Here is a 27,395-nt window from a genome sequence, read left to right on the forward strand (position 1 = left end):
CAGCTTATCCCTGCCTGTCATAAATCCTTGGTGGGTGCAGGTACCTCAGCCTGGTGATGGGGCCACCAGTTGCCTCACCCAGCTGCAGCCATGGGAGGTAGCAGCCACAGAGGGGAGGAAGCAGAAGTACCTCCCCGTGCTGCTCCTCCCCTCTGCTGCAGAGCCCCACAGTGCTCCCGAGCACAGCATGCACAAGGCTGCAAGCATTACTGCCTCGAAAGTTTTTCACTGGTCTTTACGTGCCAAACCCACATGCTGCCTTGCCACGGATCATGGCCTCTACCCTGGAGAAGTTCATTCATTCTCTGGACCCCAGAGCCCTTCCCAGGGTCCTCCAAATCCAGTCAGGCATCTATTTCCAAGGTGAGCATTGAGTGCTTTCTGGCAGGGCTTTGCAAGTCTGCATTTGATGTCAGGTGCCTCTTTGGACTAGGATGTGAGGGAGGCAGAGGGAGGATGCTGATGGAGTTGTCTCCTAGCAGTTTTCCACCAGTTGCAGTTTTCACTTTGGAGAACCAGTGTTTGATCAATGACTTTGGAAATGTCATTGGTATGTTGCGCATTTGGTCTTTTCACAGGCAGCAAAGAAGAAACTGTAGTTAGTCCTCACGATATCCTGGAAAGAGTACTGGAATAAGACATGAATTTGCTTTGCACTTACAGAGAGCCATCAATCCAGGAAGGACAAATCGTCTCACAGAGTTTAATTGATTAAACCCAGCTTGCACTTCTGGGGCTGTCATGGAGAGGTGCTGTCTGTCTCAGAAATAAAGAACCAGGGAGTCTGGAAAGTGGCTGTAAGGTTCTCCTGGTGTTCTGTCCTGCAGTTGAAGGTACTTTAGGTGGTGCAGCAATACAAAGGGGTGGGTATGAGCTGGACAGGAGAAACACGGGCAATATTTTACTGAGTTTTCCCACTGCTTTTTTTTTTATGGTGGTTTTAGTGCTGGATTCTGCTTGTGCACGAAACACAATGGAAAGGTGGTAAAGGGGCTTGCACTGGAGGGAAAAATCTTGCTTTTGGTCAGAGCACGGACTTTGTTCGATGACAGTGAAAACAGCTTGTCAAGCCCATGTATCAGTTTAGGAAAAGAAAGTTACCTCCTTGCTGCTGCAAGGGAAAACTTGGAGTCCCACTAAATAAAACAGAAAGGACTTCATGAAATGAGCTGAGGTCTGCTTCAGCTGCAGCCAAATACTTACTTCATGATCCACAATCTCTATCTTCACATCAATCTAAAAATCCTCGTGTTACTTCATAGTAGAAGTAGAGAGGTGGTAGCAAGGAAAAGTCTGAGCTGGAACCAGTAGCTGTGGCTGAAGTGGGTGATTCTTCCCTTTATGAGAATAGCTTGTTGGAGCAGAAAGTAAATGCCCTTTTGGGCATACTGAAGCTGTAATGGTAGTGTGTTGTCTATGGTCTCCTGATTGCCCATCCTGGCTGCTCTGGAAACTGTCTAAGACATATGAATAGTACTGATATGAAAAAAGGCATTCTGTGAAATAAACATAGCCAAAACTGCCAGAAACTTATGTTTTTTTCTGATGTTTGCTGTGTGTCCTGTTCAAGTTCTATGTTTTAAACTGTTCCGATAGCTGGGACTGAATTAAGTTCTTGGTAAGGAAGCTACTACCTAAGAGATGAAGAGTGGAATCAAAGCTAAAAAAGGGAAGATTGCCTCCTTAAGTTGAAATAGCTGCTATATTTGTCTCTTTCCATTCAGCTGAGAAGCAGAGATAACGTAAAAACAAATTTTATGCATATGTGCATATACATGCACATATATATATGCATATATATGCATATATGTATGTATATGTGTACACAAAATACTGTGAGATGTATATATATGTACAAAGTGCTATGATAGAATGATGGTAGATCAGCTCTCTGCAGGTTTCTGGGTTCCTACATTCTGCACCTTGCTGCTCATGGATGGTAAGACTTCTGCCAATACATCTTCATAGCCTGGGTATTTCAGCTTGTGCTTCCATTTACTCTGTAAACCTTTATATATGAGGAGAAAAAGCCAGACCAGTCTGACCATTCTGCAGCAATATGTTCACATGTGAGAGAAAAAGGCTATTAGCTGATGATTGACTATAATAAAAGAGCCTGCACAGCCTTGGGAGGTGGTGGTATGTGCTCTAGAGGCCTGGGAATATTTACATTAAAAAGCAAGAACCCTTGTGCTGTTCTGATGCTTTTCTGGTTTTCAGCAGCACCACCTCTTCCTGTCCTCTGCTCCTGGTGGCTTCTGTACTTATGCATGTTCCACCAGCAGAGTAGATGCAGCACTAATGTGTGTGTGTCTCTTGCTTATACAACAAGCAAGACTGATAGAGACATTTTACTTGGCTCCTTCCCATCACACCCAGCATATCCCAAGAACACTTGCAAGTACCTAGAAATACCAAAGTTCTCTAGCAGGCTTGTGTTGGTTCCTCTTCTTCCTTGCTTCAGAGGAAGCTTGAGATGCTCGAGACACTTGGTTTCTGATAGGTTTGCAGGATCTAGGGGTACAAAAGTTCTTCCCAGGCCAGACCCTCCCTTCCTCTCTCTTCCTCCCTCACTGAGCTCTCTTGTATGTGTCAGATCTCTCCTGAATATTTTGCTTCCTTCCATACCTTGCAGCATAGGTGAACACACTATTCTGTGATTGCATTATGATGTATATTGCATTTTCTGAAACGAAAGTAGCTCTTCAAAGAGAGTCTAAAGTAACCCCTGTTATATTGCTGAACAGGAGAATGGACCACTTTGAGCACTTCAGATTTCCATTAGGACAACCATTCTTTGGTCCTTCCTCAGGCAGATCCCTCTGCCCATCCCCAACCCCCCACCAATGACTTTTTTGTCCCTCTTACCCCATGGAGTACACCAGCAATCACACTGTGGGTAATGGCAGTTCTATTGGCAGGGAATGCGGGTTTATTGTTTCGGTTGCAGGGAACAAATCAGAGCATTTGTGCTCTGATTGTAGTAGCTCCCAATGGCTACACAGTCAGCCTGGTCAGCTGAATGATTTAATGGAGTGTGATTTCATAGGAATCTATAACCACTCTCAGCACAACATGCAGATATTAAGGGAAAAGATCTAATCACAAGTGATAATTAGCTTTCCCATGTAAGAATTTAAAATAGCAAGAATTTGTATATATGTAATTGTTAATGTATATTCCACTATTCACAACCCCCCAAAAGAAGTGCAGAGTTTCTTAATGTCAGCTTAACCAGGTACATAGAAAGGCTAATGGAGTAAATAATGGTCTATTAAATCCATTAGATCTGTCACATCAAAGCTATAGCAGCCAGCCAAAGAATGTTATACCAAGCTATGTGGTAAGAAGACAACACAGTGTAATTCATTCAGTGTTCTGTGGTGTACTGTGTGCTGTGGGGATGAAACCCTCTATTTATTCTGTCTGGAAGTAACCTTTTTCACACACTGAACTTAGGTCTAATAATTTTACAAATATAGGACTTGCAAATTAGCCTTACTGTTCTTGACAGATTTTCAGTACCTCTGAAAGCATAATGCTGTCTTTGTAAGGATGGATATATCTTTTTCCATGTGGTGGACTATTTTTATTAGAAGTTGCACAAGCTCCAAGGAAAAGGTGGGAATTTGCCTGACTTGGGCAAGGTAACATCTCTGAAAGAACCCATTCTGCCTTTATATCCATGTTACACCAAATACAATCTAGGTCCCTGTTTTCAGATCCAAGCCTGCCTGCTACTGTTCCTGGTAGAGAGTTAGTAGAAAACATATGCTGTGTGCACTCATTCTACCATTAGTCTCTCTACTGACTTATAAAAAATTATGTTTCTGCTGCTATTAATGGAATGTGGTGTATTTAACTGTAGCTCCCCAAACTGCAAATGGACAGGACTTTATAGACTGCTTCCACTCAGAATATTTTCAGCTAGAAAAGCTATGGACAATTCATAGTATCATAGAATTTTAGGGGTTGGAATGGACATTACAGGTCACCTAGTCCCAACCCTCCCTGCCACAGGCAGAGACACCTCCCCACTAGACCAGGATATTTAAGGCCTCATCCAGCCTGGATTTGAACACTGGCAGGATTGGGGCATCCACTGCTTCCCAGGGCAAGCTGTTCCAGTGTCTCACTACTCTCACAGGAAAAAAACCTTTTTCTAATATCTAACCTAAACTTCCCCTCCTTCGATTTGAACCCATTACCCCTTGTCCTATCACTGCAGTTCCTAACAGAGTCCATCTCTGACTCCCTTGTAGGTCTCCTTCAGATACTGAAAAGTTGCTGTGAGTTCTTGAATTTAACTTTTGCTGGTAGTAATGAATACTATGAACCAGACATCTTTCTGAGGAAGGGCTGGTCCTGTTCAACTCTCCACTCCTGGTCTGAAGCATAGGGAAGGGTTTCCCTGGGGTGACATCAGTGGTTTTCATGCTATACCTGAACTTTGGGGTTTTTTGAAGGCCTACCAGTTTGCCTAAGGCATGATAGCCAAGGTTTGAGGAGCTTGTTCATAGTCCCATTATCCTATTCCCCTTTCCCTCCAGCTGTGTGTGGCTGCATAGTCAGAGCCCCAACCTGCAGTCACCACCTACCACTGTTCAACACAAGAGTCAGGAAAGTGGGGTGTTAGTAATAGCCCCGAATTCTTCTAAAGTGCTTTTCATTCATCATACTCAAAGGACCACAGAGAAGTATAGAAGTTATTGTAATCTCTGTTTTTAAAACAGAAACACAGATGAAAGCATATATGGCAGTTCTGCAAATGCCAGGGGTGCCTCTCAGGGCAGTTGTTTCGGACTGTGAAGTTGTAATGTCATTGCTGCTGAAACTGGACTGTACTGTTGAATCTCTGAAGGGAATAGGAAGGCTTATTATAAAATGAGAGCAAGTCTGCCAGATACAAATAACTTGGTAATCAGCACTGATTAGAAAGGAACTACAGTGCAGACTGAAGTACATGACAATTTAATAGCTCATTAAAATATGTTATTAAAAAATTAAACTGCTGAAACTCCATTGGAAACTGATTTGATTGACTGAATATCTTTCTTTGAACATTTTAGTAAATATTGATACTTGGTGAGGTAAGTACTGACTGACCACTGATTTTTATGGATAGCATGCAAGTGTGGGCTTTCATCTTCTTGTTGCAAAAATTATGTCTGTTTTAATACTGATATAATTATTTTATGGGTAATTGAATTTAATATTCTGCAGGCTTAATTTAACCAGTGGCAGAACAGTAAAAAGTGTCAGACTTTAATTGTGAAAAATGTAGAGCTGCTCAAGGCACATATTTTGTTGTTGTTTCTTGTCATTAGGCTACCCACAGCCTTCCCATTCTTGCTCCACCTAAATAGAAATCCCACATTGCCTTTTTTCATTCCTCTAAAGCTAAACACACACATCAGTGGTGGAATTCATAGAATCATAGAATGTTAAGGAGTTGGAATGGACCTTAAAGATCACCAAGTCCCAGCTCCCTGTCCTGGGCAGAGACACCTCCCCACTAGACCAGGTTGCTCAAGGCTTTATCCAAACTGGATTTGAACACTGCCAGGGTTGGGGCAGAGACAGCCTCCCTGAGCAGCCTGTTCCAGTGTCTTACTACCCTAACAGTAAAAAATTTCTTCTTCCTATCTAATCTAAATTTCCCCTCTCTCAATTTATACCCAATGCTCCTTGTCCTATCACTACAGTTTCTAACAAAGAGTACCTCTCTGGCTCCGCTGTGGGTCCCTTTCAGATACTGGAAGGTTTCTATGAGATCTCCACGCAACCTTCTCTTATCCAGGCTAAACAGCCTCAACTTTCTCAGCCTGCTCTGGAAAGTTCCCAGTCTCTCTGTGCAGGAGAAAATGTTGGGAAGATGCAACAGTAGGGTAACATATACATCCTTGGTTAATGCTTTTCCAGACCCAAGGGATCTGAAGATTCTCAGTTTTGTTAGTGGGGGATCCCTCTTCTGGGCAGCTGCTTGGTGCTCTCTGGCAGCTACATGAGGGGCAATACCAAACAAAACCCTTTGGGATTTGCTCCTTCTTTGGTGAACATGAATAGTTCCATTTCAAAACTCACTTTGGTGAACTATAAGGAACATAAACATGTTTAGTCTCACGGTTTCTCTTGGCTTCTCTTTGCTGGCTGTGTATCCACACTTGTTCGCCATCTCTGCAGTTTCAATTTCACCCTTTCTGCTTCTGTGACTAGGAAACAGCATCTTTCCAGCATGCACTTCCATGAGCCTGTCAGGGGAGTGATGGGTTCTGGTGGCCAGCAATAGAATGCTGGAATCCCTTGCAAATGTCCTGTTAACCCTGTAACTGTAGCTAGGCAAACTGAACGGAAGAGGAATCCTTGTCTATCAAGACTCAGCTGCCTCAAGTCCTAATTTAGACAAGAAATCGCTCTCAACATTAAGAGTTAGAAAATGATCATGTAAGATAGAGTGGTTTTTTACTGGTTTAAAACCAACCTAGAGGGAACAAATCATTTTCCCTTGTTAGTGATAGAAGCCAAATCTGTCTGTAAAAATGGAAGGATGTTTTCCCTCAAATAGACTCTTGATTGAGCAATTAGGAGCAAGAGCCCGAGTACAACCAGAGTAACAGGTAGTTTGGATTCTTTTTTGTGGTCAGTAGTCAGAGCATGTTGGTAAATTTTCTCTATTAATATGTACCACTGAAACTCGCCTGCACTTCTTCAGGCCACTTCAAAAGCATGCTATGTTCTAAAAAAGAAAGAAAGTGCCCTTCAGTGAATGCAGTAGGAGAACAAACCCTGACTTTTATCGGTCAAATATTGCTCATTTTATTCATACCACTGTCCTCAACTGGATGACTCATCCAGACACAGTGAGGAAAATCTGACCCTGGGTAGTGGTACTCAGAGCAAAGCTGTTTCAAGGATCTCCTTTGTGGGGATTTTCTTTCCATGATGCTCAGCTCTGGGCCTCCCTATGGATGGCACAGAAGGTAGGCAGAATACCCAAATTGCCTGTTTTGTCTCAATGCAGGGGTGAACTTGGTCAGGTCTCGGCTTGCTGAAGCTCCCTCAATGTGCTGGTTTCTTGCAGCAGAGAGTGCTCCCCAGCTGTCATTGCACTTGGGCCTCCAGGGATATGAGGAGGAGGTCTGCAACAGGAGGATCCCTGTTTCCATACACATGAACCTGTAAAAAGCCTATAAAAATACCAATACATTTTTCAGAATTTTGGGCTCTGGGAAGGTAAGAGGAGAACTATATTAAATGACAAATGGGAGAAGATCCTGGGATAAACACCTCATGATATACAAGCTCATGACCACACACCATTTCTGAGTTACAGGGCTTCTGTGGAGTGTTTTTTTCTTGAAGTACCTGGTGATCTACCCATGGTCAAACATGATATTTGTTCAGGTTCACTGTTTCTGGTTAGCTCCCTCAGACACACAGTAATGGCACAAGAGGCAGCATGCTGTGATCTCAGTAAGGGAAGATGCTGAAACATGTTCCCCATTCTGGGCTGCAGCTGCAAAGTGTTTGGCAATCTGGGCTGATCCTGCAACTAAATTTTAGCAGCCCTGTTAAACCTAGTCCAACAGAACACACATTTTTTCTGTTAAACATGCACTTCCATAAACATACTTTAACTCAAAGTAATTACTGCTGCAAATAAAGTTAATAAAACTAAATAAATCACAAACAACTGAAACAGTGACTCATGCTATTGAAAAGCAGATTTGGGCATTCTCTACACTGCTGCACTAATTCCGACTCGTGGGTAAACCCAAATCAAAGGTCAAAGATATTGTATTGGGAGCTGTGGTTTCGCTTGGTCTTTCCATTATAGTGGGTGCTGCACACACAAAGCTCTGCTGTCACATGCAGAGATGAGCCCTCTGGATAGATGAGAATCAGAAGAAAGTTTTGTGGTATTTTTAAAAGGCCATAAACCTATCAGGAAGAAATCACAGAAGTAATTTTTTAGAAAAGTCTACTATGATTGAAATGGCTTAAAGCACTTGACATTTAAAGTTTGACTTTATATGGCAAAAGATAAATCTTACAGCTTTTGTTTTTTGATGGTTTCATGCTGGCAATAGTTAAATCCTTTGCAGCCTAAGTAGGTATGATCAAAATAAGATGCATCTCTGTGTGGAGGCATTTGAGGGGATTTTACCTTCATGGCATTTCAGCAGCTGAACTGCTTGAAGGATTTGTGTCCTGGGCTGACCAAACTTGAAGACTTATGGTTTAGGACATGTTAAAGAGACAAGAGATGCTAGAAAGCCCAGTAAGTTGCTTTTCACTTGACAAAGAATCTTCCACTCATATTCACACCACCTTCATGAGCACTGCTAGGGCTCTGGAGCACCATGTAGGCATGGGGGACCTGGGCTCACCCCCTCTCAGTCATGGTATATTCTGGGGGTAGGAAGAAAGGCATGGATAAAAGCCATACAGGTGCTTTATCCTAATTGCAGCTACTCTCACAGTCTGGAGTTAGAGAGAGAAACTGGCAGTTGCTTCCTTCTTTGCCTGCCATTGTGCATGTAATTTCCAGCCTTTTCCTCACAAGATATTAGTTTACTTGAGTTAAATAGGGAAAACCCAGCATGCTGATGAGCATCTTTGGTGCTCAGGAGGTATTTGACTGGAAAAATACCCAACACCTAACATCTCACCATCAGAAATTGCTTGATTTTCCCTCTGCTTAATCAGAGTATAAGATAAAAGTTCTTAAGCAAAACTCTCCTCCCTGCAACATAAAATAGATCTCTCTTCTTGCCAAAGAGCATAAACTCTGAACAACTGATGAACCCTCAAATAATACCCATAAAGAATGGTATCTTTTTTATTGACACTAATTATAGATACATTATGCCCTTCAGCAGCCTTAATAAAGCTGTGATTTCAGCTGAGCTATGTCATAGGGGAAAGCAGGCTACTGTAGTTCAGGCTGAATGGCTGCACCAGGGGATTGTGCCTTTACATGAAAGCAGAACCATTTCACCAGCCCCTGAGACAGAGTTACCTCTGATTGGAAAAGACAGTGCCCATACGGGCAACCGATGACAACTTAATAGCTGAGAAAGGAGCACTGGGAAAAGGACATTGGGACAAAGTTCTACTCTTTCAGAAGATGTAGGGAGATCTTTCATCTCCCTGCTCAGCATCCAGGTTCCCAGTTCTTTGACTCTTCTTTCAAAGACCGCTCAGCCTGCCAGCTGCAATGAATTCACTGAGTGCTACTGAGAGATGAAAGGGAAAATGTTTTCCTTCAAAGATTCAGATTCATGGGACTAGGGAGTCAATGCCTAGTGTCTGGCCTGCAAAGTAATTTTTGTTTGTTAGGAAAAAAGCTTAGTCTTTGTCAAACAAAAAAAAAGAAAAAAGAATGGTGGATACTTGGAAGTGCTAGCAGCACCCTGTAGCAGACAGACGGTGAGACTGGGAGTCAGCCAGCCTGGGCTTGAGCTTCAGCCCTGCTGAATGATTCTCTGTGCCACCTTAGTCAAGCCTTTTGTCTTGTTTGCATTGCTCTCCCTGGTCCTCCATGCTAAACTGCCCAGAGGCATGCAGAAAAAGGGAGTTACATCCAAATGATCTATTACTGCTGTTTAGTCATGGGCCTGATTTTGAGCCATACTTCCTGTCAGCATCAACGAAGCATTCACTCACTCTGAGAGCAGTCACCAAATGGAGCTCTAAGCTGCTGGAAGAAAAAGGGACATATTACTGAGATATTTTGCAGTTCGACCTTGTATTATAAAATATTTCTCTCAGTGGTACCCTGACACGGAGAATGACATTTGCCTTCTCAGACATTCACTGTATTTGTATTTGATATTCTTGCTTTTAATTTAAAAAAACCCACCTCTTCTTGTACCTATAATGAGAAATAAATCAAATCAAGGGCTCATGTTAGGGAGGATGGTGGTGTGGTTGCTTAACATTTTAGGAAATATGATGGAAAAAGATATTGAACCGATTGTTGTGGTGGCTTTGATGTGATCACAGCAGTTGCTAACATGGATTGTAAAACTAGACATGAGCTTGTGAAAGGATATAAATGTGGGTTTTATTAAATAAAGAAACAATTCACAAAAGGTGGTTTCAAAGGCCACAAGGCCTTTAATTACAGCTTTCAGGGACATTGTTTGGACACTGTAAATAAGCTGCTTTATTCTAGGTTCTGTTAAATATATTTTTTGCATTATATTGCATACACACTTCTCAAATAAAAAAGATTCTGTTCTTAAGGTTACTTAATTTACATTTTCAAATTCTCACACTTTCTTTGTGACTTGAGACAGAAAAACAAAGTTATTGTGCAACAACAACAAAATGCACTAAAAGATTCATTTTAATTGTAATTTTATTTTTTTATATTTTATGTGTGGGTATCCACATCACACAGCTGAAGTAAAATCTCTTAGGGTGACATTGTCACGCAGTGGGCATTTTCATAATGTTTTAAGATTAATTATCATGGCTTTTAAAGGAAAAAGAACTTTTATTATCCCTTTTGAAAGCTATGCAGTTTCCCCCCCTTTTATCAGCACAAATATTTGCTGCAAATGCCGAGATGACAAATCACATGGGTAACATTTTTCTAGTCTGAATGTAATCTTCATTGTATTATTCCAGGCAAACTGCCAAGCAAGGGCTGAAATCAGGGCCAAAGCAATCTAGTTGCAGACAAATGTGTAATTACAATCAATACTGTATGTGCAATTGCACCCCCAAAAATGAATCTGTTCTTGTATGGCTGGCAGATTTTCATTTTTAATGCTTTTTTTAAATCCTGCTATCATTAAAAATGAGGCTTCTGTAATCATGGCCTCAGTCTGTGTGCTATTCTCTTCCCAACCTGTCACCCTCATAATCTTTCAACCTCTTGGCCTACCTCAAAAGCATCCAATAGAGGAGGAGGTAATTCCAGTCCTACAATTTGTCCATGAAAGTGATCATCTAGGTAGATATTTATCCACATACATGTATAAGTGTCTATCTGTCTATTTACTCATGTTTTACTACTGATAAGCTGTTGAAGGTTGTTCTCTGACTTTCTTAATTGGATAGAAAGTGATGGCTTACCTTCATTACTTGGTGGTTATATAAGCTATTTGTCCAACTTCTCTTCTGCATTGAAAAGTATTATCCTATAGTCATGAGTCCTGGGGTTCTTGGGCAGTCTTTGCTTCTACTTTGCTAAAAGTTTTCCATTCTTCTAGAAGACTTAAAACATCCTTCCTAGCTGCTTAATACCCTTTCTGTTCTTGATGATGACAAAAAATACATCTTTTTTCTTCGTCTTCTTCTTAATTCAAGAAGGGCTTCACTTTCAATGGTGCAATTACAAAGCATTTTCATTGCCAGTGGATTATGTATCCATGTAATAGTTTATTTCTTTGATAAGCAACCTTGATCTCAATTTTCTTTGGGGTTTTTTTTTGTTTAGTTTGTTGTTGTTTTTTAATTAAAGCTGTGAGTTTTAGGGGGTTTTGTTTTAATTTTCATTTCACGTCTTCCTGGAATGGATGTTCTTAAATGAGCGATCTATTTGTTTTCCATAGCAATGCTGTGTTTCATTCTGATGAAAGACCCTGAGAATTAAGGTGCCATGGCAGCCCGGTGTGTCTATTCTGTGCACACTCTTTTGTGGTTTGCAGTGTGGCATTTATAATCCTTTTTTTTTTCTGAATGCATTATCTTGGCCCTTGATGTTTCAAGCAGAGCCTGCAGCTCCATGTAATGCTTTTTGTAGGCTCCAGCTTGCACTCCATATGCTTGTCTGCCTCAGGTACTTTCTCTCTCTTATGAGTGCAGATTTTCTTTCCTTGTTTATTTTACCCTTTTCTTATGGTGTTTTAGATTCTCTGCCATCTCTACAGTGCTAAGCTACCATTTACCCTGTGTATTTCGTGGTTAGTAAATTTTGATTGCTTTGTCAAAGACAAATTTTTGTGTCATTCAATCATCTGGTTTTGAGTGTTTGGTAGGACTTGTCTCTTCTCATAGGTATTGCCTGACTAGATCTTCAGCCTCAGACCCATCACTAACTGATCCATGTTTTCACTTTTTTGCAAGCTCCATTTATACTTCTCATTTTGCAGTGGAGGGCAGGATTTCTCAAACTCACAATTTTTAGTATAGCTATTGTGCCTGAGGAAAAATAAACCTGATAAAAGTACTAAGTCCTTCAGAACTAGTCATAGCCAGAAACAGAGCCCTGCTCTGACTACCCTCTTTGTTTATTGGCAGCACCACTCTTCTGCAGATACAGACTGAAGTAGTGGTTAAGTATTCTTAATCACACTACTTCTTTTGAGAGCTTTAGCCCCTTAACTGCTCAGTTTAGTAGACCAAGGACTGGCTGTGAATGTTGTCTACCTAGACTTCAGTAAAGCCTTTGACACTGTTTCCCACACCATTCTCTTGGAGAAGCTGGCAGCCCATGACTTGGATGGGTGCACTCTTCACTGGGTAAAAAATTGGCTGGATTCCTGAGCCCAGAGAGTTGTGGTGAATAGACTTACATCCAGCAGGTGGCCAGTCACTACCAGTGTTCCTCAGGGATCAGTTGGGACCAGTCTTGTTTGATATCTCCATCAATGAGCTGGACAAGGGGATTGAGTGCTCACTCACTAGGTTTGCAGATGACACCAAATTGGGTGGAAATGTTGATCTGCTGCTGGGCAGGGAGGGCAGATCTCTGCAAAGACATCTGGACAGTTTGAATCAATGGACCTCAATTGTATGAGGTTAAACAAGGCAAAGTGCCAGGTCCTGCACTTGGGCCACAACAACCCCATGCAGTGCTACAGGTTTGGGGATGAGTGGCTGGAAAGTTCACCAGTGAAAAAGGACCTGGGGGTGCTGGTCGACAGTGGTTGAACATGAGCCAACAGCGTGTCCAGGTGGCCAAGAAGACCAATGGCATTCTGGATTGTATCAGAAATAGTGTAGTCAGCAGGACCAGGGCAGCAATTATACCCCTGTACTTGACACTGGTAAGGCCACATCCCAAGTCCTGTGTTCAGGTTTGAGTCTCTCGCTACAAGAAAGATGTTGAGGTGCTGGAGCATATCCAGAGAAGGGGAACAGAGATGATGAAAGGGCTGGAACATAAATCCTATGAGAAGCATCTAAGGGAGCTGGGATTGTTTAGCTGGGAGAAGAGAAAACTCAAATGAAACCTTATTGCTCTCTCCATCTTCCTGAAAGGAGGTTATGGCAAGGTGGGGGTCACTCTTCTCCCAGGCAACTAGTGATAGGACAAGGGAAAATGTCCTCAAGTTGTGCCTGGAGATGTTCAGGTTGATTGTTCAGAAACGCCTCTTCACTGAAAGAGTGGTTAAGCATTGGAACAGGCTGCTCAGGGACAAGTGGTGGAGTCACCATCCCTGGAGGTGTTCAAACAGTGAGTAGACATGACACTTCGCAATATGGATTGATGGGCATGGTGGCATTCAGTTGAAGATTAGACTTGACAATCTTAGAGGTCTTTTCCAACCTTAGTGATTGTATGCTTCTATGATTCTTTGCCCTGGGGACACTGCTTGGGCTGCCCTATTCCAGATACCATGTTATTTGAAAACCAGCTGCAGCCAGTGAGGACTCTGAAGTTGCATGGCTCGGTGCCTGTGCTCCTACAGAGGAGCACTGCTGGTGTGTGAGTGCACATTGAGGAAAACGCTTGCAGAAGTTGTCTAGCAGAGATGAAAGCAAATGTGCTCAAAGCCCCTAATTAGTCTGTGTAGTTACTTTCATATGTTAAATGCCTTCTAGGAGTCTATTTTCAATTGAGGTAGTCTGGAGAAGTTGGATCTAAATCTGTGCTGAAGTAAAAAAGGCTTTAGAAGCCATGAGCTCCCATTTTAAGTAGGTTTTCACAAATATTTGTTCAGAAGTGAGAATATTGGAATTCTCTGCTCATCTTTCAATGCTTCTGTAATGCAGAGCCCATCATGCTGGGTCCTCTGGGATTCCCTGTATCTAATAATATCCTGGTTGCTTGTGATCTCTACTGTCTCTGATGCGAGGAGTGAGGTGGTTCAGCACAAAAGGAGTACTACCCTCTTCATGGCTTCTCAATCTTTCTCTCCCTTTCACTCTGATATGAAATAAGCAATGTGCATACACTTTTCTGATCGTCATAAAATATCCTGTGCAGCTCAGCTAAAGCAATGAGACCTATAATAATTCCTCATGTGTTTATTACAGCAGCATCCAGCCTACTGATGGGAGCTGTAGCAAAATCCAGTGAAGATAGCTGAGTTAGTCTATGTTGAATTGCTCAAGGACTGAAGGGAGAACAAACATTTAGGCACTATTTTTACAATAAGGAAAACAGATTGCTCTTTTTTAGTTAAAAGGCAGCAGCTTTCTTGGTCTTGTGCTCAGTACTAGAACTGTTGAAAGCATGCCTAAATAGCATGTTTCTCCACCTTGCTGTGGCTGATATTTCTGTGGCACAAATATCCAGAGTATCTCTGTGTTAATCATCATCCTGGTGTGCAACAGAAAGCCAGTATCCTGCTGGGCAAGTTTAGAGCCTAAGTGCAGCAGAACCCTTGAACCTATGTAGGGTTCTCAGCAATGGAAACCCCAGGATGCTGTCACATTCAGCATGCCACAGGCGTCTGTCAGATGATTTTGCACTTTTTTTAAAAAAACTGATTTCCTGCTCCAGAAGGTTCAAAACCTGCATCTTTTCAGGGGAGCAGCTGAAGATTTTCTGGTATCCATATCAGCCATAAAAGCATTGCACAAGCAACTGGTATGTTTGCCTGGACATGTCTTCACAACAGAACGCACTTGACAGTGATGCCTTCATTCATTCTCCTGTCTTCACACTAACCAGTTGTTTTCTTGTGCTCCACTGAGGCTTTGAGTTTATGCTAAAACTGGAGCAAATCATCTCTGGGATGCATTAAGAAGAGTATTGAGAGCAGGTTAAGAGAGGTGGTTCTACCTCTCTAGTCAGCCCTCATGAGGCCACACCTGGAGTATTGTGTACAGTTCTGGGCTCCTCAGTACACAGGGACGAGGAACTCTTGGACCAGGTCCAGTGGAGGGCAACAAAGATGATTAAGGGATGGGAGCAGCTCACTTTTGGAGAAAGGCTGAGGGAGGTGGGTCTGTTCAGTCTTGAGAAGAGACGACGGAGAGGAGACTTCATCAATGTCTATAAGTATCTGAAGGGAGGGTGCCAAGAGGATGCAGCCAGGCTCTTCTCACTTGTGGAAACCCACAAAACAAAAGGTAATGGGAAAAAAATGATGCAGAGGAAGTTCCACCTGAATACAAGGAACTTCACTGGGTGAGTCACTGAGCACTGGAAGAGGTTGCCCAGAGAGGTCGTGGATTGCCTCTCACTGGAGGTATTCAAGGACCATCAGGATGCAATACCAAGCCATATGCTGTAGGGTGGCCCTGCTTGAGTAGGGAGATTGGACTGGATGATCCACTATGGTTCCTTACAACCTAAATGAATCTGTGATTCTCGGGCTGGGCTCCCAGTGACTTCCAGTGAGGTCAAGGTGATAGTCAAGTACTTGTCACTTGCAGGTGCTGCAGTAGAGTTGATAAATTTATTCCAAACTCAGTAAGAGATGCTTATTAGCCCAGACTGTGGTTGGGACTGGAAGTGTTCTTGAGTGAGCATTAGGAATATCACACATCTAAGAGTTGGGGTTTTTTGATATGACACCTTGCAAAAAAAAAAGCAAAAAAGAAAAGCTGCTCTCTTTTTTTTTTCTTTTTTTTTTTTTTCTTTCTCTCCACCAACTACAAGGAGAGCTGTGGAGTAAAGAATGTTACTCTCTGTGGGAAGTGAGTTCTGCAGGCAATAGCAATATTTCAGTACAGGCCATCTCAATTATTGATTGCAACTATATAGTCATAGGTCAGGTTTTAAATATCTCTCATTGCCTGAGACCATTCTGGTTACCTAGGTTGAAAAAAAAATAAATACAAGAACAAGATGCAAGAAAGGGCTTAGAGTGACTGTGGGAAGGAAGATACGCCTTTGCAGAGGAGATAAAGAGAAGGGCAAGATTAACCTTGCAAACCCTTTAGGGAAGGGAGAAATGGAAATGAGAAAAAAAGTATTTTAAGTAGCAGAACAATGCTAGTAAGAGAGCAAATGAATACACTCACCAATGCATTGGGAGTGGAAATGAGAACAAGATTTCTCATCATGAGGGAAATGAAATTCTGAGATGAGATTCCAGAAAGGGTACCTCTGCATCACTTCAGGACAGATCTTGGTAAGTTCTTGAGAGGACATGCACAGAAGCATGAAAACTAGCATTAAAGTCAATATTTCTGATGTTTGGTGTTCAATGAAATTCTGTCTACAGATGGAACACTGTGTTCACTGCATTGCCTTCATACATATATTTAATTGACCCCATGCCTCAAAGCTTCTGCTAGTCTCCTGCGGAGACCAGGAAGAATTTTCCTTTTGCAAAACTTGACTTTTCAGGGTTTCTGTCTTTATTCTTCACCCCTGCACCCGCTTCTGAAAGAGCAAAGGTTGACCACAGCTAGAATGGAGAAAGGAGGGTTGTTTTTGGCAGGGCAAGGGGCAATTCCAGGTTTACCTGAGGAAATGCTGAACTACTTGTTTGGATTGCCTTGTTCCTGCACTCAAACTTCTGAAGATCACAGACAAAAAAAGAATTTTTTTTTTGCTGCCAGATCAGAATCAGTAGGTTTGTTTCAGCATGGGACAGGGATTGCCATTATTAAGTTGCCAGTTTTCCAATTTCTTGTACTTTCTTCATGTCTTCTGTTACTACAGAAAGCTCAAATGCTGGTTGCAGTTTGATGTCTTCTCACCTCTCCATGGGCATCTTCTAGAGTCTGTGAGTTTTGTAGTCTGCTGTAGTCTGTTGCTTCCTATGGGATATGCTATGCCCTGTGCTGTGCAGAGACACCTTTCCTGCCTAAGCTCCACTGCCTGCTGATTTCAGGAGGCAGCTCCTGACAACCCATACTTTACAGTCTGCTTTCATTTTAATGATCTACTTCACTCCATTTTGGTCTAATAATTTGAAAATGTAGGTTACTCAGACCTTGCTCTTCTTATATGCATCTAAGAACAGTGTACACATAGAGCTGATCTAGAGGCCACTGAAGTCACAAAATGGATTTTCTCATGACACTAAGGAAGAAAATGAAAATTATGTTAATTATCACAGGATAGGTATTATTTCATAGAGCTTATTTTAAGTAATTTTCTTTCACTCAAAGACATAAAGACACTTGACAAACAGAAAAAGATGAATAATGCTTTTCGTTCCTTTTGTATTTCTTTTCAGGCTCCATCTATGAGATGTTTGGAAATGAATGCTGCCTGTCAACAGGAGACGTCATTAAAGTTGTTGGCTTCAAAATTAATAAGCTTATAGCAAGCATCTGTGAAAATAATGAAGTCAGCCAATTTTCATACAAAGTGGAATTACCACTAAATTTTCCAGGTATAGTATTTCATGCATGCATGTTTTTGAGAATTATAGCCCTCAGTAATCACCTTTGTTCATTTTATTGATTTGCTGTCTTGATTGATATTTGAGGATACAGCTCAGCTGTCAAGGATACAATTTTATCAGATGATACAAGACACAATTAAAAAATTTTATCTCAGCTCTAACGGTCCTTTTTTCACACCTGGATAGAAACTACTAATATTATAATGTTTTGTAGTCGTGCTTTCTATACTTGGGGACATTTACTGTAAGAACTACTACAAAAATCTTCTTTTCGGTTAGTTATGACTTTGTCAAACTTTATCTGAGCTGAGATCTTCCTTGCTGTGTTCTCAAACTATAATTTATTTATCATTACTACTTCTGTCTTTCATTATTTTATTTAAAATATTTTGAATACTTTCAGTTTTTTAATACTTTACATTCTGCTTTCATTTTAATGATTTATTTTAATTCCAGTCACCAGAATGGCTGCTCCATTCCTGGAAACAGGATTACAGGAAAATGGATGTGTTTTTCTGCTCAAAAAGCACTTCAACTGTTCTGTAGAGAAATACAAATACATCCATATTTTGGAGGACGTACTTGAAATTTGGCATTTAGTACTGATTCTGTTCATGTTGCCTTGTTAGGGATAGCTGGCCAAGTACTGAATCCAGGGTACCTAGTTCATCACTTGTCATCTTATTCATTTTTGAATTGTGCTCTCATCTCAATTCCTCTCCTGTTAGGATCCAACGGTGTTAAATAGGGATGTAAATGGAGGGCAGCCAGAGAAGTGCTGTACTGTGACTATCCATGTATGGGAAGTGAAGGAGGCGAACAAGGTTAGAAAAATGATGGAAAAGATTGAACCTCAGAGCAGGGCAAAAGCATGAAGCCTTGCCATGCAAAGATCAGGGACTGGAGACAGAAATACAGGTGGTTATCATCATCAGAGGAAGATTGCACTCACACACAAATGTGTAAGTAGGGCATTTCCTATGTTAGGAATCTTGCAGGCAGCAGAGGTATTGGGAGCCCCTCAGGGAGAGGAGATGAGTGGGCTGGAAAACAGTGTGAGGAGGCCAGTGGAATGTGGGAGGGAGTCTGTGTAGGTCTGGGAGAGAAGTTACGGGACATCTTAAGGTAGGAAACACCAGGACAGAGAACACAGAGGACACAGCAGGCTTCAAGAATCTCAGATCACATGCAGGATTTATTTTGGCCATCAGTCTAGCTAATACACTGAATAAGACTACAGTTTAGTAGACAAAAAATTATGTACACATTTAATTAGCACCTCATTGTACTGAAAGCACGTGGGAGGTTAAATTGATGATGCTGCATGGGGAACATAATATGAGTGTTTTCAAGTGTTTGAGTGCTTGACTTGATAACCTCATTGATGCCTTTCCAATATCTTGCTGAGCATGTGAGCGTGTGTGCACATGCACATATAGGGTTTAGGTTATGCCAGTGCCAAAACTGGTATGTGCTTTTTCCGCAGAGGGAGACAAGACACACTTCTTGAAGTAAATAAAGTGTAAAAGTGCATGGGGATGTGATTTTTCATCTGAATTCCACAGAACAATATCTTCGGCCATGCGTTCACTTCAGAGAGGTTTCTCTCTGAAACAGTTGTATAAATAATTTTTTCCCCCCAATAGATCCTCAATTTGCTTTCATGTTTGTCTTACTCAGTGAATCGGAACAATTTGTATGACCACTTATTAAAAGACTTTTTCTTTTGAATGCCATTTTCAAGCACTAGTAGGGTCCAAACATAGTCATCGAGATATTTTAATTATCCCTGTCTATCTAGGGATATTGAAGTCCTACTCTCCCATGAACTCTCAAGATACTTGGTATTTTTCTTGAAATCCAAGCTTCTTTGCTATTATTAAAATTTCTTCTGTCTGTAAAATATATATACCTATAGGAAGTCATATTCTAAATCTTGATTGGCAGATGGGTTTGAACATTTGAATCCTAAAATATCCAAAACAATAGAGTGATAAAAGTAATCCTCCATTTATTAATGTTGAATGTCCTGATTTTTAGAATAGAACTACTTGTGATTTCAAATGCCTGAACCTGGTGAATCTGGATTTGTTTCCACTCAAGTGATCAATTTTACAACTTGGCATTTCGATGTTGTTGCCCTGTTGAGCACATTTTCAAATTTGATCTAATCACTACAATTTGCATGCATAGTTATGAACTCTCCCAACCAGTGTCCTAGAAAAACTGCATTATTTCACTTGAAAAATAAATTCAGAGTTCATTTTGCTGAAATTTATCATTATTATCCTCCACATGATGGGTATTGCTGAACAGCAGCACTGAAGAGGGACATAATGACACTTCTTATTAGCCCAACAGGGAGCATCTCTTTCCTGTTCTCTCTGTATATGTACTCTTATGCATTCAAGAGCTATTTGGTAAGATGTAAATTTGTCATTTCTCTAATTTAGTTCTTAGCTGAAGAACAATTCTGCTCTGCAGAGTCAAGATTACCCAGTCTCTACTTTGTCTTGACCTTTTTCCTTTTCACTTTGTTACATACTCATGTTAAGCTCTAACTGAAACATTGTATTAAAGCATCACTGGCTTGCCCCATCTCCTGCACAGAGTTGAATTACAGATGATCTTTTTCACACTGCCATTGACTTAATTCAATAAAAATATCCACAGGTCTCTAGGAGGCTGACAGTGTAGTTACATTGAACACACAGTGCTCTCTTGCCAGAGTTGATGCAAAGAAATCTTTTGCTTTGATGCTATTTTCTATTTCCTCTGTCGTGAGTTTTCATTTGCACGCGTTGGGCTCATGTATCCTTTCACTGTGTGCACGGTGGCATAAAAAGCAATGCTCCTATTTAGGTTACTCTGGGGATAGCATCTCTGTGAGTGAAGAGCTGGGCTCACTGGCTTTAAACGAGACTTACTCTGTCTTTCTGAACATATTTGCAGTCTACAGAATTCCTTTTTTCTGCTCTGGCAAATCAGATTCTTGATAAAGGCCTAATCTGTCCTTTGCATTAGGGAAACCACTGCAACCGCAAGTTCACTATCTGTGTTATTTCATTTTATCCTCATTCTAATTTGTTCTTTTTCATGCCTCAGAGGGCCAGGCTATTCTTTCTGTGCTCATACACTGGGTTAAAAAAATAGAAGGAGTCTGATGTTACTCTAGACACTTCAATGGCTACATCTAACTGCATTTCGAACTACAATTTTCACCACTAGCAAATTAGCACAGGTAATTTGCACAACAGCTGAACTATGTGCCAGCACAAATGATTACATTTCATTGTGTTGTATTCCTTCTTCTGCAAAAATATTACTGGACTGACCCTGTTCTCATAGGTCTCTGGTTGTTGCTGCTGCTGCTCATTCCTATGTGGTCTGACAGAAGTAGCTGAGCACAACTGTCCCTTTGGGTGCTCAGCCTTTGTGAGTCACGAGACAGAAAACTTGTCTGACCATGCAGCACATCCATGGAAGAACAGGGGTTAGGCACTAGAAGGCTCATCTCAGTAAGATATGGTAAAGAGTTGACCTTTGGGACAGGATGGAGAGAGGAGAATGCTGAAGCAGACAAGGTAGAGAGTGGATGGTGGAGGTGAGGGAAAAGAGGAATAGAAATGTCAGCTTCAGAGAAATTGGGAAGTGTTGTCTTCCCAGTCTTCTGCATTACCCTGGGGAACAGAAACTGCTAGTCTGGGACAGATGATCTTTCTGCTCTTCTTTTTCCTCGAAGACTTCTCAGTTTGCTGTGGGGAAAAGAGAACAAAAGGGATTGTCCTTTCCTTCAGGACTCTAATTATTAGTCTGAAATTGGGAAGTCTATAAAGCTACAAGGTGGCACATTTTAATACTTTATAACCAGTAAAAGAGAACTGCATATAGTGTTCTGGTAAAAATATCCTTCTATCAAAACATGCTTTCCCTTAGTACATTTTGTCTTGTGATCCTCAGGCTATGTTTTCTCTCCCATACTAGTGAAAACAATATTTTCAGATTCTCAGCCTCTCTGTCTATCTGTACATAAATTAGTAAAACTTTTCTTGAAAATGATGGGCTGATTAGGTTTGGATCTAACTAATTTTCATAGTATGGTTAGGTAGGCAATTCACCTAGTGAAATGTCACTAGGCGCAGAGGCTTCATGGAGTGGAATGGTTAGGTATTCCTCTAGTTATAATATATGTGCAGTTCTTCTTGTCTGCATCTACAATTTCCCCCAAAACCATTGGGCATCAGCGCACTTTGGTTATAGACCAGATGTAGATTTAGAGAGTAGAAAAGGAGCAATAATGTCAAGATCTTGATAAACCAGATGGAGTCTTTTCTACGTTTGCTTTTTCCATCTGTCTTTCCACCTAATAGTACACCAAGATCTGTTAGAAAATCTAAGTGAATTTGATTCAGTCATTTTATGATTTATGAAAAAGTACAAAAATATTTTTGTTTGACCTCAAAATGTCCAAACTTTAGCATCTCAAGCTTACCATATGTCTCCTACTCTGGAGATTTCTGTGTTATCTTAGATTTGAAAAATATTTGGGTTTGTAATTTTATTCAGAATGATTTTAATAAGGTTCTGAATGGTTCCAGATAATATAGTTTGTGCTTTTTTGTGGTTTTGCTTTGTTTTTTACATATATCTAGATATAGTAGTTAGAAGGGCACTTATGAGAGTGTACCATGGAAGATTATGACAGTTAGACAGGGAGCCACAGTGACTTTCACCCATCATACCAAAATATAGGGTATTACTCTTTAGGCTGCTGACAGGCCCCCAGAACTGCTAGTTCCCACAGTTACTAGTGGCCTCATGGAACACCCAGAACCAAACATGCCCAATCTGGTGTAGTTAAAGGCTACTCAAGAGACAAAATCTTAATAACATCTCGATGAATGGTGCTAAAGTTTTGAAGTGAAAGTAGTGGGGTTTATTACAGTAAAGCCAGAATCATAGCAATTCTGTGGCCAAAACAACCAAAAAAGTCTGGTATGGTGGAGATAATGGTTTGATATATCCTTTCTAGCGAATACAGTCTTAAGGAGACCATGCTTCCAAGCAGACCCATCAGCTGTGTTGATTGCAGTCAGTACTGAAAGTCAGTAAGCGAAAAGGTGTGGGAGAAAATAACCAATTTGAAGGTGATTTTTAACAGAAGCAATGACATGATCTAATTTGTTAAACAATTCCACAACCAGAGGAGTTGTGTAGAAGGTAGTGACTACGTTCTGTGTGTTCTCACAGCATCCCACCTTGCTGAGATCTGGGTATCTGCTGGGACAACCTGCACTTTTCTCACATTCTCGTTCCCACAAGAAGGGAATCATGAAGGTAGTCAGAAGGTGGTCAGGCACTGGAGTAGGTTGCCCAGGAAAGTGGTGAAGTCACTATCCCTAGAAGTGCTTTAGAGGTATCTGGATCTGGCACTGGAAGATATGGTTTAGGAGTTACAGCATTAGTGACAGCCTAACAGCTGGACTTGATGATCTTAGAGGTGTCTTCCAACCTTGATGATTCTATGATGCTATGGCCAGTGTAGGCTTAGTTCCCACACTAAATGGCTGAGGACAGTTGGATGGAACAACCTTGCACACATGGCTTGAACTACTCATGAGATTTGGAGCAGCCGTGAGAGTCTCTAGTGATACCAAACAGCCCTTCTTGATTCCCCATCAGTTTAACAGTCAAGGTGGGAGCATTCCTTTACCACAAAGGTAAAGTGCCCTATGTGCAGTCCAGAAGAGGAAAAAGTGTGGAGCAGTGGGGTCATAGGATTTTTGCTAGTTGGCTTTGGGAGGTAAAAGCAGAAAAGGCAATGAAACCTCCCAGGGAGCTCGACTTCTTTGTCACTATAGCTGTAGCTATTAGTGGCTAGCAAACTTGGCCTTGGAATAACCTCTACCTTCAGTTACATTCGCTTGGAAGTGATTCTTCATCAATGCCTGTTCCAGGAAGTTGCACTGTAATTCCATGAGGCAACATTCACAATGATGCCATGCCTTGTGAAGAAGACAGCTGAATCACACAGTTCAACTAAGCCCTACTTTTTAGTTCTCTAAACCTTCCACTTCATCTTCTTTTATGAAAACACTCACGCAAATATAGAAATGTACACATTTTTCTTGCAATGCAAACTCCTAATGAGACAGCTCCAAGGGGCATGATTAACATGAAATAATAATGTCCCTAGGGAATAGGGAAGCTCAGATACAACTTCAGACTTGCAGAACTTCAGCATTTTAATTGCCTTGCAATAGCTGGAGTGCTGCAACACCCAGATTTTGAATTAATCCAGCTGGTGGACTGGGCTATCAGATACACTAAAATCTACTTGCTCTTTCTTATCCGTAGGTGCTACTTTTTCATTTGTGATGTACTGACGTTTAGGCACAAACTTGTCCTGCATTCACTGATCATAGAATCATAGAATGATCACATTAATGTTGCCTTTCCTCATACCATGTCTACATTTAGCTCTTAAATGTTGGTTTCCTGAGAAGAGACAGAAGTATGTAAGCTAATGTTTCATTTTCTGTAGCAAAGAAAATGTTTACTGTGCATGTAAAAATGTTGGCTGTCAGAAATTAGTAGAAAGAGTTAATTCCAGCTGCCTGTACATTGTACCATGTAGTTGATATTGTCTTTGTAGAGTCACCTTTCTAGCAAATGAACTATCTTCTACAAAATGTTTGAGGTACTTTTTCTCTCCATTTTTATTACAATCAGGCAAAAATTTGACAGCACTTGCTTTGTGTATTCTCCTTTTTGTAACACAAGTTTTCTCCTCTTAGGTCTTTATAAAGTTGTGAGTGATAAAATTCCGTACGCCAGCATTGAAGAAATTACAAAAAAAGTCTCTATTGGTTCAACAAGGTTTGGCCATCCTTGTTTCTACAGTTCCGAGGATATAAAATTGGCAAAATTCACTATCAAACATGGTGAGCAGATCACCTTTAACTCAGTGAAAGAAGTCAATGGAACAATGGCTGTGAACTGTGTTGTGGTCAGAAATAACCAGTCCCATTCCTTTACTTTGCCCATTTCTCAAGAAGGAAAATTCTACGAGTGTGAAGATGACCAGATATACACCCTAAAAGAGATTGCAGAATGGAAAATCCCTAAGTGCAGAAACCGGATTGTCAAACTTTCCAACACTTTACATATGTGGAACTCCTCTAATCCACTTCCTGAGAATTTTGATGGCTGCTTGATTCTCACGCCTGTCTATGAAGTGCAGGCAGTAATGAGATGTAAGTAGGAATCAAAATCAATGTTCTGTTAACTTGGTGTAGCAAAGTATCTTAAATACACAACATTTGCTTAAAATAGTCAGGAAAGATTCAGTTTGTCAAAAATTCCTGATCCATATTTGCCACTCATGCTAATTTCAAGATTCCTTGTTGTTAGTTTCAACATTCCTTTATCATCTGTTAGTTCAAATTGTTACCTTGCATTTCTTTCTGCTGCCATTTTATTGATCACTACAGTTAAATCCTCATTGCAAATTAAATATATTGCATAGTGAAAAGATGGAACTTGGGAATTCTGTTTAGTTGTCAGATTCCCTTTCTCTCAGACTTTGGCCAGGGAGAAGCCACTTGATCATTTATTTTCAGCTAGAAGGCAGAAAAAGAATATAGACATACATGTTGTAAGACACTTAACTAGCATTTATTTTTCAGAATGAGGCTGCTGCAGAAAACAAGGTCATATTATTTGACTCCATTGCAGAAACAAATATCAATAGAGTATAAACAGAAAAAACTCAGGGACAATTTGTGAAGCATCTCGGTTTGAGGAAACAGAAAGATTAAAAAACCAATATTCTTTAAAGCTGTAATTTGTATTATGATTTTTTATTTAAAACAAAAATTAGCCATATCACATTTACACTGTTCTAGTTGTTCCATCAAATCATTGAAACAGCTGGGTTATGTTCTTAACAATGACTTGATCTGTGCCTTACTTTAAACCTGCTAGAGAAATAATGCAAAAATTAAATGAGAAGGTGTGCAAGGCTATAAACACACAGTGAAATGCTCCTGAGTTATGGTGACTTAAATAGCTAAGCCACAGTAATGTCCTATGCATGTACATATACAGCACACCCTGTCTGAACTGAGATATGTACCTAGGCAAAAAAAACCACCTTAAGCTTAATCACAAGATTAACTACTCTGTTTGCCTACAACTCTAGCTCAATTCAGGAATCCAGCCCAACTCCTGAAGCTGGATTCACTTAGGTGTATTCCTATGCCCACTTATGTAAAGAATCAATAAGAATTTAATGTCTCTAAGAATTTCCAGAAGATTCAGAAATGTTTGGTATTCACTTGTCTTCCAATCAGTATTTCAGTGAGAGTTGCTTTTATTTTCTGTTTCATAGTGTGCTCAACATCTAAGAAGCATTAAATGTCCTAAATAACTACTTAATACAAACTTGAAAAGTAGGCTTCATGGTACATGAATAACTACTTTCTTGTGGACCATGAAAAATGGATTTTCACCATTTTTAGAATAACTATAAATAGACACAAGATAAAGTATGAGAAATACTATTCAATAAAAAAAGGTTCCTGATAAGAGGGATAACAGATTTTATTTTCACAGTCTGTGGGCAAAAATCCTCTATGCTTCTTATTCTTAATAATGAACAAGTTATGTGCCTGGAACTCCCCCAAATGCCCATAGAAAACTTTCATTTTCATGAGTCATTCCTCCTTCATTGTCTTTCCCTTGTGGTGCTTAGGATGTTTGTCACCTGAAAGCATCAATGTGACAAAAGCAGTGTTGGAACAAACAGATTCTGAATCACTGCTATAGAACTCTGTCATATAAAATACATCTGATACTGACTTTGCAGTACACAAATTGGCTACAAGGAAGTGTGAATCCAGAATATACTAGCCTTGTGTGTAAGTCTATGCAAAATAAGTCTTATTGAAAAGAGTCATTAAATATTATGTGCTTGTTAAATTTTACTGCCCTGGTCAGTGATCTGTGGTGTCACTGATTTGGAGCCAAATTCTTAAACAAGCCTTAATTGCATAATCTGCTTTGTGCTTGGAAGTTTTGCATTCAAAATTTTGCAAGTTCAGTTGTGATAAAAGAGCTTTAGTTCCCTGTCAGACTGTTAAATTTAATGGCTCAGTTCTGATAGTGAATAAAACTAGTGATGCAGAAAAAGATGCAAGAGTTCCACATAGGAGCATTATAGTAAAATGTCTTCATTTATAAACAATAACCTTAGACTTTGTTATACAACGGTTTAGCCTTTTTTAAAAAAATTAAATTATTTCCTAATAAGTACAGAAGTTTTATTTATTTTTATAAATATCAAAATACCTTATTTCTCCTGACTGGCCACAGCAGAAATGTGGGGTAATGGACTCAAATGCTATTTACTTGTCAAAAATGTTCCCCACTCATTTCTTACTATGAAATAAAAGAATAGAAATGCAGCTTGTACCCTAGGAAGAGTTTGATACAGCTGATTAAATTTGGAGGGGCTGTGGAAAACAGAGGAGTAGATTATTTTTTTTTTTCCTTTTTCTAAAACATATTAACGATTCATGTTTAAACATGGAGGTGCACACCTCAGGGAAGTTACTGTAGAATCTGGCCAACTGGAAGTGTATTTTATTCCAATGTTGGTTTGAAAACAAAACCCAGTGTATTTCTTTTTCTTTTCAGTTCGAAAGGACATAGTTCATATCCTCTCAGATCTAGATGTTGAGGTCAAGGATATAACAGACTCTTATGATATTAGCTCTTTCCTTCAGCCACTGTCTTTGGAAGATGTATTTGAGAGAACAAGCAAGGAATTTCCTATGGTTGCTGAGATAATGGAAGGGCCTTCAGGAAGTCAAAAACCTTATAACTTATTATCTACAGGGA

The 27,395-nt window shown here is 40.4% G+C and overlaps 1 protein-coding gene across 1 annotated transcript in view; it reads left to right on the forward strand.

Annotated features, from left to right (window-relative positions):
• The first annotated feature begins 272 nt into the window (after positions 1-272).
• THEMIS (thymocyte selection associated) overlaps positions 273-27,395 on the forward strand; it is a 73,203-nt gene continuing 46,080 nt past the window's right edge. The window contains exons 1-4 of the mRNA XM_009081879.1: positions 273-363; positions 17,322-17,480; positions 24,290-24,748; positions 27,192-27,395. The exon at positions 27,192-27,395 is cut by the window's right edge and continues 842 nt beyond it. Of these exons, the coding sequence (XP_009080127.1) occupies positions 273-363; positions 17,322-17,480; positions 24,290-24,748; positions 27,192-27,395 (913 nt within the window). The remainder of the gene's footprint in view (positions 364-17,321; positions 17,481-24,289; positions 24,749-27,191) is intronic.

This window comes from Acanthisitta chloris, unplaced genomic scaffold, assembly GCF_000695815.1.
Source record: "Acanthisitta chloris isolate BGI_N310 unplaced genomic scaffold, ASM69581v1 scaffold1269, whole genome shotgun sequence".
Taxonomy (NCBI): domain Eukaryota; kingdom Metazoa; phylum Chordata; class Aves; order Passeriformes; family Acanthisittidae; genus Acanthisitta; species Acanthisitta chloris.